Source organism: Palaemon carinicauda, chromosome 6 (assembly GCF_036898095.1).
Source record: "Palaemon carinicauda isolate YSFRI2023 chromosome 6, ASM3689809v2, whole genome shotgun sequence".
NCBI lineage: Eukaryota > Metazoa > Arthropoda > Malacostraca > Decapoda > Palaemonidae > Palaemon > Palaemon carinicauda.
The window spans coordinates 168,814,250-168,827,273 of NC_090730.1; the positions used below are offsets into that span (position 1 = coordinate 168,814,250).

At 39.7% G+C, this 13,024-nt stretch overlaps 2 protein-coding genes across 6 annotated transcripts in view; one reads left to right on the forward strand and one right to left on the reverse strand.

Annotated features, from left to right (window-relative positions):
• d4 overlaps positions 1–4,356 on the reverse strand; it is an 89,071-nt gene extending 84,715 nt beyond the window's left edge. For 2 of the 5 annotated variants that reach the window (XM_068375695.1, XM_068375694.1), the window contains exon 1: positions 4,184–4,356. In XM_068375695.1, the coding sequence (XP_068231796.1) occupies positions 4,184–4,230 (47 nt within the window). In that variant the 5' untranslated portion in view covers positions 4,231–4,356. The remainder of the gene's footprint in view (positions 1–4,183) is intronic. The other 3 variants (XM_068375697.1, XM_068375696.1, XM_068375698.1) reach the window with 2 other exon arrangements.
• Positions 4,357–11,169: 6,813 nt separating this feature from the next.
• LOC137643340 (uncharacterized) lies at positions 11,170–12,819 on the forward strand. Its single transcript, XM_068376174.1, has one exon. The coding sequence runs from the start codon at positions 11,170–11,172 to the stop codon at positions 12,817–12,819; it is 1,650 nt and encodes a 549-aa protein (XP_068232275.1).
• The last annotated feature ends 205 nt before the right edge of the window (positions 12,820–13,024 follow it).

Consider the following 13,024-nt stretch of genomic DNA (forward strand, 5'->3'; position numbering starts at 1 on the left):
CAGTGGTCTTTGAAGGTCCTGGGCCCTTAAAAGTCACCACTCGACAATGGATTAGGGAGTTATGACTCGACATTTCCATTTCTCTACGGGGGGAATCGACGTCATTCAGTAGAAAACGAATCGCAGACTTCAGTTCCTTGGGGGAGGGGTGCTTCTTCCGGTCCCATCTGACTCGTGAAGTGGGAAGCCATTGCATCACCTCTCTTCAGGACCCAATTGGCCTACTGGTTTGCAAACTAATGCACCATGTACTGTACAGTACAGTATGTCACATGGCACCTGAGAGGATAAGGATGGTATCGCATATTTCTTTTTGTCTCTGGATTTGAAAAATCTTGAGATAAAGCAAATTATGTGACAACTCCAGACCATTGGTCAATCCAGGATGTCACTGGGATGCATGCCAAGGAAACAGATTCAGAGGCCGAGAACAATACGGCTATTAGGATCCCTGCTCTCAGCCTTGCTATTTCTGGATCGTCACTGGGAGGCATTCTAATGAAGCAGATTCAGAGGACAAGAACAATGAGTCCATTAAGATCCCTGCAGTCAGCCCTGCTATTCCTGGATCAATCAGAGCTGAAGGGACCACTTCTTCTGGCACATAAAGGACTGGATGCAGAATCTTGTTCGAGCGACATAAGCAAACAGAATTCTTCGGAACAGTAATCTGAGAATTGGCCCTCTCAAGTGCCCCACGAGCAAAAACCAACCACAGAAGCTTAAGGACGGTTCTCAACCCATGATGGGCAGCTAAGCTACAATCAATAGCTGTCAGCTCACTCTTCAAGGATTCCATGGAAGCCTCCACGAGGCCATTGAAGTCACAGATGAGTGCAAAGACCTTGATGAAAGTGCATTCTGTTTCAGGATTCTCTGTCTCTGCTGGTACCAGACCTTAATAGGGTTCCTTGGTGTTTATAACATCCCAAGACTCCTCCCTCCTCACAAGAGAGGGGCCTCATTACAAACCACCAAAGGTACACTCTCCCCTTTAGACTGCAGTACTCACGAACTGGCCACAGAACGGCATTGAGGCGATACTCCGCAGAGAAAGAGGGAACTGACAAACATAGCTCTGACCCCTTTGAATTACAAGTTGCCCCTCGCTCTCTTTCCCTACGAAGCTGAAGAAGCAGGAGGTTCCTTGCTTTCTAATGGGTAGGAGGGAGAGTATGGCACTAAAGAGCCAAAAGGCGTGTTCACCGAGTACTTATCCATACCAGACACAAGATTCCGACAAACATCATGCGACTGTGATTACTCTCTGTCATCTGATCCAAAACCTTGCTGCGAAGCACAATTTTGGCGCTAAGGATCACTGGAAACAACCAGTAATGTCCTAAGGAGAAACCCCTGGATGTAGAACAGTCCCGGCACATTGGAAGGCCCTGATGGCTAGCAGGCTCTAGACATGGTGGAGTAGGTGACTGAGGACCACACTCAAAGGAAAAACTTGAATCCGGTTCTCTGGAAGATGAAGCACATGGGGTCCTGTCACTAGGTGTCTTGACTGCGGGAAGTCCTCCAGCTAGGTGTCTTTACGCGAGATGACTGAACATATGAAGACCAGGCACTTTAACTTTGTACTCGATAACACGGAGACAGAGTGTGTGGAGACCAAGAGCTTGGAAATCTGGTAACTGAAGATTATGTGCTGGGTGATCGTGCGCGTGGAGAGAGGTCTCATAGTGACTGACCCCAATGGGACTGACCACTCTCAGATAGAGAGTGACGAAGAGAACCACAATCTACCTCCTTCCTGCATATGCAAGAGGGAGGCACTCATTGCTCAGCTGAATGAGAAGATTGATTTAAAGTTTTTCCTCCACTTCTAGATCTCTTCTGGGCAGGGGACTTAGTAGTTGTCAATAATGAACCACTTAAATCTCCAGGAGATGGAAGGGATAGATGGCAGTAGCTAGGGTCCCAACCTGCAGTTCTTGTGCCGGGTCCTATATGAGACCGAGAGCTGCTTCTCTCACATGAACGGGGGGAGGTCGGTCAACGACTCATGAGATTTGGCAAGATCGGTCTTCATGGGCTTCAATGTCCTTTTCTTTTTTCTCTTAGGGGGAGGAAGGTGTCATGCCTGAAAGCTCAGACAGGAACAGGTAAGGTGACAGGAAAAAGCGAGCATGTAGGTTTCGGTTCCCTCTTATCCTACATCCCCGATGTTTAGGATTTGCTGGTTGGTGGCAACACCTCTGTGGCAGGCTTAGAAACAGGATCCTTTGTTGCAGCAGGCAAGGATTCATAATAATGATCCTCTGCAAGTGGTTCAGCTGAAGAGAAGACAGCAAAAAAAGACTTCTGGGTCCCAGCAGCAGCTAACTCTTATAGGAACTTCTCAGCAAATAGGGCATCATCAATACCTAAGGAAGCCCATAACTTACTCAGATCATAGTCCTTGCGAGGGTCGTCATCAATCAGCACAGTGATGGGAGTACTTTGAGAGGGGTATGGAAGTATTACCTTTCCTGGGGGGCAAGATGGTATCTCCCTTCCCTTTTCAAATTCCTCAGCCGGACCCAAACACAGAGAAACCCGAAGGAGACACAGCCGGCTTTGAACTCAAAGATGAGAAGGAGTTACAGAACTTCTTCAGCATATGGTTACGCGTTGCTACTTCAGATGCCGATGATTCTCACTTAGTTGTCTTCTACTTTGTGTACCCCAGCCACTGAAGAAAAGGCCAAACCCCACACTTGTCACAGGGGGATAATGGAGAAGAGTCATGCCCCTTTTAGAACACACACAGTTGATGGGAATCCACCTTCAGCTTACGCGTGTACCCGCCACAGTAATGCCCGGGTTTAATAGGGCAAAACCATATGCTTATGGAGTCGCCACCAAGCACAATCACTCTTAAGAGAAAAAGAAAAGCATTACTCGGATAAGATTCCGGAAACAGAGAACTACATCAGTACAGAGTTGTGGCCGTAGTCAAAGTGAGGGTTGTTCAACTTGGAGGGTAGGGGGTCTACCCTCCGCCCGCCTCCAACAATGTTTACCTCATTATAAAGTTAAACGGCCATTCCACCTTCCCTGAAGTCTTATTCCTATTAATGGACGATGATTTTTATCCATCTGGAAACAAATGGGATATTAAAATAAATTATTTTAAAATGAAAATTGTTCAGGTGACAAATTGATTTTGAAAAATGTCAAGAAAGTATGAATACATATTTCATCTCATATCTAAGTAGTGTTAGCGTTAATCTTTACCAAAAAAAGTGATTCTGTGGTACATTCCAGGTATTGAAAATGAACTTTTGGTAGGTACTTGGTACCAATGCCTTGCACATCTGCTTAATGTAAAGCGCCCGGAGCCTTTGTATATCAGCAGCCAGTTCCTCCCATGTGGATTAAAAATGGATATCAACTAACCAGAACTTTCCCCCCTTATCTAACCTACAACCCGTGTCCTTACCTACTTACCTAACGGGGGGGGGGGGGGGGGGGGGCTAACGCCCCCAGCAACCCCCTTACACTGCCACATTCTAAGTTAGCCGTAATTAAACATACAGGTGGCCGCTATCATACATACAACCCCAATATCCAGATGCAGATGGGTGTGTAAACCTAACCATCTACACAAACTTCTTAAATTCGGAATAACTTTACCCGTATGTCGTTCACACAAACTAGAGACATTCAGTGATTAAGAACACCACATCCTAGGTCAGTTTAAATAAGTAGCTGGGCACGGGTTTCCCACCAATAAGTAAGGACATGATATCCTAGGTAAGGTTTGGAGGAAATATACAGTAAAGTTTTGGCGTTTATCAACAAAGGTCCAAGGGTAAAGATTACCAACAGATCAATATTTAATGTATTCGTTAATGGTTTAATTTATCTAACACAAATCATAAAAACTTCAAGTGTACCTAAATGGTAAATTTGAAACCTTTCTGGGGTACAGTCGGTTAATACGGCACACTCAGCTATATACCATGTTTATGCAATAAGATCAATTTACCATCCTACTAACTCAATTTCCGCAATAATTACTAGTCAGCGTAGTCCTTGGCAACGGGGACATTAGCCTCTGATTAAAGATAATTAAGAAAGCATGTAGTAAACCCTCGTCTGGCTACGGTAAGCAAAACATTTCTGTATCATATTGGTGGGGCATTAAGATTTCCATAAGGTCTTACTAGTCTTTAGACGTATTACTTACTTCAGAATTTTTTCTAGCGTGGTACTTTCAACCGTTGCAACTGCCATGGTAACAACAAAGCAGACGTGACTAGCTGAGAAACAATCAACACTACAAAAATACACAAATCACACACTGAAGAACATCTTTGTTTACTTCTTCCACCGCTTTGACGCTTACGAGCGTTCGAGTACGAAGGAAATTGAATAGCAAAGTAATGACTACATACAAATCATAAGATATTGTGAAAATTATGAGTTTTATCATTTATTTTGTAACATAAAAATCAACAATTTTCTATATATGAAATATATAGTAAATTGGAGTAAGTAAATTTATCTTTATTAGAGTTACAAATCTCTGGTCACCAGGCTTGTTTTCTCGCGGTACCGTGTAACGTGACTAACGTCACAACGAATGCCAAAATACCTTATGGGATCTCGCTATTAAAAAATTGATAAAATTGCATTTACCAACAGACGAAAACACGTATTAAATACATGCAAATAGATATGCATAGGCAAAATGAAAGGCTGGACTACAAGTCCAAATTAGGCTCGCATACGGAAAACTGATATATATATATATATATATATATATATATATATATATATATATATATATATATATATATATATATATATATATATATATATGCTGCATGTACAGGCTGTATTTTCAACATGTCACTTTCAATAACCGGGGCTGGTCCCAGAGAAAAACAACATAACAGTCACTCCCCTATTCATCCTATAATGGGTAGATTGATTGATTGATTTGAAGTTCTCTGGCTATAATGGGTTGATTGTGAATGAACTGACTGCATAGTAAGACTTCAACGCAATTATTTCTTTCATATTACAAAGATGATTCGTCCACAATGCCTTGAACCTTCCATACATTCTTTGTAATTCAACTTTTATCATGCAAACACCTACAGTAGCCTATACTCTTCAGGTATCCAGACTCTCTTTTTTACTATTTAGTCTATTCTAATCCTACGTTATCTATTCAAGCCTTTTTATCTCGATCTTCTACACCTCAACACTTCTGAATATGAATCATGCACTCTTTAATCTAGCTTGTCATCACCCATTTTTCTCTAATGAGTGATTTACCTCCGAGCCATGATTTACCTACGTCAACCTGTATAAATTTCACTATCCTTCCATTTCCTACCATGTAATTTCTCCTTATAATGTAAAACAGTTTGAAATTTGTGTCTTTCTATGCGGTTGAATCAGTGAAACCTACGATTCCAGGTAAGTTCGAAAACCTGTTTTTTGTTTTTTGTTTTTCCAGACGCTCAGTTATTAAACATTCTTCCCCACAGGTATGAAGAATAAAGGGACTTTTCAAGAACATGTTTAAAAACAGACATATGTAAATCACTTATTTAATTGAACTGATGGAACTGTTCAATAAATATTACTCTATTTGTACTGCATGATATCTTTAATGATAAAATTCAATCTATATTAACTTCTTAATGGCCCTTAGCATATTATGTACTTCGGGAAATTTCAAATAATCATATTGATTTTAAAGTAAATTTACTTTTGGATCTAAAGTAATGAACATTTCAAAACTACTCATAATTACATTGCTGTGGGTTAAATCAAGCTCAATCAGCTACATATACTGCAGACAATGTTTGATAAAAAATAAGCATTGGGTTGAATTGGATTTGTGAATTTAAGGCCTGGAAGGTCATTCTGCCCTTATGTAAAATCTTACAGTAAGAGTATGATAGAAGAGTTAAGAGACTGGACAGTAAGATGGAGGAATTCAAGTGGAAAGAGAGGTACAGAAGAAAGCTAAAAAATGAGTGCAGTTAGGGGCTGAAAGGAAGCTGAAAAGACCATATAAAAGGTCTCCCAAATTGGTTGGAACTGTGCTCCTGTATTCGTATAGTATATGCTTTTTCCTGGAGTGGATTATATGCTCCTGCATTATGCGCTATTTTCTGGAATAATGAGTCTATTCATTGTTTTTCATGTAAAAGGTAACGCCTAAACAATGAACTGACAGTAACACATCTATGGGAATTATGTAGGAAAACTACAGACCCTTTTAATTCTTGTGTAAAGTGCAATGATGGCACAACAGAGAGAGAGAGAGAGAGAGAGAGAGAGAGAGAGAGAGAGAGAGAGAGAGAGAGAGAGAGAGAGAGAGAGAGAGAGAGAGAGAGAGAGAGAGAGAGTACTTTCATATGGATCAATATTTACTTAAAATATAGTATTGCAGTTTGCTATAACTTCTATTTTTATCTTCTTGTTGATGATATTGTATTATTTGTTGATGATGTGCATCAATTCAAAATAAATAGGTCAATCATGTTTATTAAAAATATATATTGTACAATATGTACTTTAGTACTGTACGATGATTCATGCACACTTAATGGGGATTTGATTTCACTCCATGTGCTAAAGGGGATATAATGTAATGACTATTATCAGAAATATTTTGTTATGACGACAAAGATTTCAAGGCTCAAATATTCAGATGAAAACCTGATGAAATAAGGTTAGAAACCTATACCAACAATTTTTAATCCTTTATTTTTAATAAAACAAAATAGATTATTATTTACATGTAGTAAAATCTTTCAATAACAGAATCTTCACGGGTTTGTGGATATGTTAATGAAACGTGCCCATTCTCTGATGGTTTCTAAAAATAGATAAATGAAACGTGCACATTCTCTGATGGTTTCTAGAAATAAATATTTATAGTAATCGTATTTTGTAAAGACTCATATTTTACGTACAGTAATTTCTAGGGTTACAATACTCTCGACTTATGGGCAATGTTTAGTGGATACAAAGAAGCTCCCAAAGAAATTGCATTCTTTTTACTGTTCCATATTATCATTTTATACTTATGTCCTTCCCATGTTTTCTTTATTACCTATTCCTTTTCAAGCTATAGAATATATTTTCATATTATTTCTCTAGTTCATTAGTATAGGTGAATAACTTAGGTGTTTATGTATAGACTGTATATGGGTGTTTTGAATTACTGTATATTAAAACTCGTTAAAACACATCACAGGAATGGATCTCCATTCCAACCTGCGACCTAGAGTACAATTATGATAAGATAGAATCGTAAAATAAAGGGAGTTACCATGGTTTCAACCAGAGCACAAAGATGCACATTTATAAAACTTTGATATTTTTCTATTTTTCTTATTGCATTTGCCACCCCTTTCCTTGTTTCTGTCAATTATCTTTTAATTTTTTTTTAATGGTGACTGACTGATAAGTCTCTCAGGTCTTTTTTTTTTTTTTGGGGGGGGGGGGGGACCTGAGAGCTAATTCATTTCTATGTGGATCAAATGGGAAATTTTAGGTGCTACACAAGAGACTGCCAATTTGTACAGTTATGTACTGTATAATGAATCTGAAAGAGTGAGCTATGGTCTTTTTGGATATTGGCAGAATTAACAAAAAAGTTTCATATGCTTGTGTTATTCCGAAGACATTAAAGTTAGTGAAATATGAACAAACATAAAGAATTCTTAGTTTAAATAGGTGTCATATCCACGTAGAATGCATAAATTATACAGGGAGTTGCAGGTATAAAGGATACATAAGTAATAAATTTAACTCTTTACACAAACCTTAATAAGTCCATTGATCATTATTATGTACTATATCGCGATGTAATTTATTGATAAAGGAAAAAAATTGTAGTTACAAATGACTTTATCTTTAAAAGCATAACACCTACTTGTATTCTAGTTGATTCTATTAGGACCAGTTTTGGGCAATGTATAAAAAGGTTACTGTATTCGTTTTGTAATACTGAACTGCTGTGATATATGAAATATAACAAACTTTACAAGTAACTTGTATTTATCCTAGCTATATAAATATGAGCCCTTTAAATTAAGGAATGTCTTCAGTAGAGCTGGACTCCCCGTTGAATTTGCTTCGTTAACAAGGTAGTTAACAACAGCAGGTGTGTGCGCACTTCTCTGACAAAGAATCTTAACTTTTGACCATTAATTCAGGACTGAGAGGGGGGTCAAAGAGGGAAATTTAACTTTAAAAGGACTTAGGTTTGTACAACCAGGAAAAATACAAACTACTTTTAAAATCTGTTATTCGTTCCCACGTGTACTAACATTTCGTTCTTTAAAATAGGGAGACTCGTTTATTGATCGCCTGACATCCCCCTAGAACTAAACTGGTTGGTTCTTTTTCCTCCTTGGAATATGTCAGTCTCCCTGGTCTGGTACGGGAGCGAGGAAGATAACTCCATCGACCCCCTAACTGCTCCTCATAGGGATGAGTAGATTGATAGGGTCTGACCTGTATTTGGTATGTACCTGGTACTCTTTTAACTAAAGGAATCTTCTCCCTGAAGAGAAAATGCAGTCTGAAATGAAAAACCTGGTTTATGATGACCAATAAGGTTGGTAAACATTGCACCATTCTACTCCTTGTTAAGGGAGGATGGGGAGAACTACTTCATACAGATTTTCACTAAGAATGGTGCTTAGAAATGTAGCTTACCAACATCCATGTCAGATCCAGCGTGCAATATCACAACTGCTTCATTCCCAAGTGAGTGGAAAGAAAGAAGAAGAGCCAGTCTTTCTTCCGTTAATCCAGACTCACGTTGACCACATACCTGACATGGTTTTGGGGGCTACAACTATTGGTCTAAGAGCCGTCTGGAATGAAAGCTGCGGAAAATCTGGACGACGACAACCAGAATGCCCAGGAGTGCGCCCCACCCTTCCTCAACACCGCTGAAAAAAGTTGTATGTCTGAAGGTAGAGAGTTGAGTGGGACTCCCTTAGCAAGATTCTCTTAGGCAAGCCACCAGGTAAGGGAACAGGATGGCTTGGGGATCAATGATCCTTCAAACACCATTGAAGAGCTATTTGATGAAGGTGCCCGTCTGGAACGAGTTTGTTTGAAGAAAGGTGGTCAAGAAGACTTTGCAACATCAAGCTGGAAATTCTGTCTTGGACAGAAAGGATTGCGCTACCTCTCTGAGCTTGCAGATTCTAATTCTAATAGTCCGGCCTTTTCCATCATGGCTCAATACTACACCGCTTAAGGAGCACTTCTGGAATCACCCCTGGTTTTACTAGTCACTGACACTGGAGACATGTGGGGCAAAGTAGCCTTAGCTGATGGTTCCCTTAAGAATGACATCGAAGGCTTACCTGCAAGACCTAAGGAAGTACAAGGCTTCCTTACATCAAACTCCTTAGCAGTGGTCTGCATGGCAACAGGAGAGCCTCCATTGCATGCTGGTGTGCGGTGATTACTGGGGGAACTCTACACTTCACCAAGCACTGAAAAACTTGTTGATGTAGATCAGGGAGGTTCCCCTCCTGAAGCATACTCCCCAAGGACCAAGACCACCAACATGCCAATGATAACGTTGAAGAAAAGTTAGCCTTCCTTTTCCTCCTAAAAGAATAAGACTACCATCGCATGGGAGGCAATGATCTGTACTCGTCACATGGGATTGTTGCACATTACTAGATCATGTGCTTGTGTTGTATTTGTTGTGCTATAATGATCAAAAGATTAATGCAATTGGAGCATGGGGCATTAAGTTTTTTTTTTTTTATTGTAATATTCTTTTATCAATTTTTTTTTTTGCTTAGGCTTTGGAATGTCTTTAGCTATCGTCTTTAAATTTCTCGGTATTGTTCAATTACTTATCTTGTTTTTGGATACTGTTAGGTATTGAATGTATGTAATTACCTCGTTAGAATAGTTGGAATGATGTTAACAGAACACAGCCAATGGGAGGGTACATGCTAGGTGCAGAGAAGGCTGAAATGGTTCTCCTTCTTCACTTCAACAGTCCTTCTCATTCATGAAGGTGTCTCCAGAAATCTAGTTTCTCCAAATGCCCAAGTTGTAGTACTGTGCTTTGTGGTGTTTGGTTTACCCTCAGAAGTTGCATATGCTTGTGAGTTTTCTTCCTGTATTTCATATTGTGTTGTGTTTTTTTTATATGATTGCCTAAAATTTATGCATACTTATTGTATCGTAATTTATATTAATTTCAATTGTAGATTCACTAGTCAATACAATATGATTCCCTAAAATCTATGTATACTTACTGTATTGTAATGTAAATTAATTTCTATTGTAGATTCACCAGTCAATACATCATGTACCTGCGTGAATAAAGTGCTTCTTTATTCATACTTCGTTTATTCTTAAATATCAACCACCCCCCTCAATAGTGAATAAGCAATGACAACAAACATGGCTGAAGAACTGGCGAAAAGAAGCGTGACACAACGTGTGTAAAGCTGCAGTAATCCGTCATATCAATAAATTTGAAAGATTAATGGCAGAACGCAAGCCAGATTTAGTGAAGGAAGAGACAAGAGAAATTAATGTGTGCACTTGAGAAATTTGAGGAGGCCTATGAGGCCCATCATGCCCTCCTCGCGAATTTAGATGAATGTGATGCCGATGATCAAAACTTCTTCGAGTCAGAGAAAATGTACTCTGAAACAATGGGGAAGGTCTATGATTGGCTGGATTCGAAGCAGGAGTCAAGATCGGCAGCGCCTGTCAAGACTGAAGTTTCCACGTCAGTGAATGCACTTGGGAGTGAAGTCTTGGGGCTTGTAACTCTTTCAAAATTAGAGATTGAGAGCTTTGATGACAATCCTATCAAATATCACTCGTTCATTGCTACTTTCGAGGAATTAGTCGAAAAAATCAAAGCTGATGATAGATTGAGACTTACGCGCTTGTTGCAGTATACCAAGGGTAAAGCCCATAAGGCAATATATCCTTGCATCATGAAGAAGGAAGGAGGCTATCAAGAAGCCCAAAATATTTTAAAGAAACGTTTTGGGGATCAGCACTTGATACGAGAGAGGGTCATCAACAAGTTGAGACAAGAAGACAGCCCGTACTGCAGATGAGTTGTGGAATTTGGCAGACGAGCTCTCTAACACCTTGATGTCTTTGGAGCAGTTGGGGAAGACACATGAGATTAATAGCTAGATGTTAATCATTGAAGTGCTTGCTCGCTTTCCTCTCTATATTCGTAATAGATGGAAGAAATATGCTGTTGATGTCAAGAGAAGCCAAGGAGAATATCCAAACTTCGAGGGCCTTGTGAGCTTCGTGGAGAGAGAAGTAGAGGAGGCTACGGATCCTGTGTACGGTAACATTGGTGCTAAAATGCGTGATGACAATTCAAAGTTCAGGAAGAATAGCACTACCTCATTTTTGACTGGGACCTTTGAGCATCCACCATGTTTGTTGCGTTCTCAGAACCACAAATTAGTGCACTGTGATCAGTTTAAGAATATGAAACCCTCAGAAAGAGTTAAACTTGTAAGAGGCAAAAAACTATGTGAAAATTGCTTGTATTCAAACCACTTAACTGTATATTGTAGGAATCCATCAGTTGGTAGTGTAGCAGGTTGTGGTAAAAAGCATTCCAAATTTCTTCATACTTCTCTAGCAAATAACCTTCAGAGGAATGTTGAAAATAGAAGTGTGGTCAAGGCCAGTAGCACAGATGTCATAGCCGAATCCCAAGTGTTTATGCTTATAGTGTCTGTTCTTGTAAATAAGTCTCACCAAACTACTGCCTTATTAGATAGTGCTTCTAGCAGCCCTTTCTGCTCTCGTGACTTGATCAAATCTTTGGGTATCAGTGGTGCAGTTAAGACATATAAGCTTAAAACAATGAGTAAGACTAATGAAGATGTCTCTTCTATGATTGTTAGCATGTGTGTTTCCTTGGTTGATGGTAGGGAATTAATTAACCTCAATAATTTTTTTGTTGTTGACAGAATTCCAGTCAAGTCGCCGTCAGTGAATGTTTCATTGTTTCCCCATCTGAAGGGTCTTCCTGGTCCTCTTGGTGGTGAAACTGTGCATATTCTGATCGGCAAAGATCATGCAGAGGCCCTGGCACCATTGGAGGTACGGAAGGGTAAGAGAGGTGAAGCCTTGGCGGTACGTACCATATTGGGTTGTACATTGTATGGTCCAGCCCAGGTTGTCAATCCAGTTGGTCGGTGTATAGTTTCCCATTTTGTAAGTACCAAAGCTTGTGTTGGCTCAGATATCGATGTGTTGTGGAATATTGAAAATGATGGTATTTCAGATAATGTTTCCTGGTCTTTGGAAGACAGGGAGGTTATAAAATTGTGGGATCGCGAATGTATATCGGTCAATGGACGGTCTCAATTTCCTATCCCTTGGAAGTCTGATGTTCAGGTCTCCAACAATTATGTAATGGCTCTGTCCAGGTTAAAAGCAACTAAAAGAAGTCTTATGAAGAGGAGTCTATTTTCTCAGCATGATGGTGAGATGCAGAAATTGATATCGAAGGGATATACAGAAGCTGTGTCTACAAATGTCCGAATCCTTGAGACTAAAGTGTGGTATTTGCCCCATCAGGCTGTAGAGTCCGACAAAAAACTAGGTAAGATTCGTATAGTTTTCGATTGTTCTGCCAAGTTCGATGGTGAAGCATTGAATGATAAGTGTCTCCAGGGGCCAATTTTGACTAACAATCTTTTGTATGTTCTTCTGAGATTCCATGAACATGCATATGCAGTAATTGCAGATATAGCGGCGATGTACTATCAGGTGGTCATACCGAAGGAGGATAGGGATGCTTTGCACTTCATTTAGTTCACTGATGCAGGAGAAATTGTTCATCATAGAATGACTCGTCACGTATTTGGGGGAGTATGGTGTTCATCTAGCTATGCTTATGCACTTGGGCATGTATTGGTAGACAATGTGGATGTTCCTCCATTAGTTTTGGATACCATCAAACGACCCTTATATGTTGATGATTGCTTGAAATCTCTTCCCTATAAGAGTTTGGTTTCAT

What these genes read in the sequence shown, in the direction of transcription:
- LOC137643340 (XM_068376174.1), top strand. Translation starts at nt 11,170, where the DNA reads ATGTTAATCATTGAAGTGCTTGCTCGCTTTCCTCTCTATATTCGTAAT.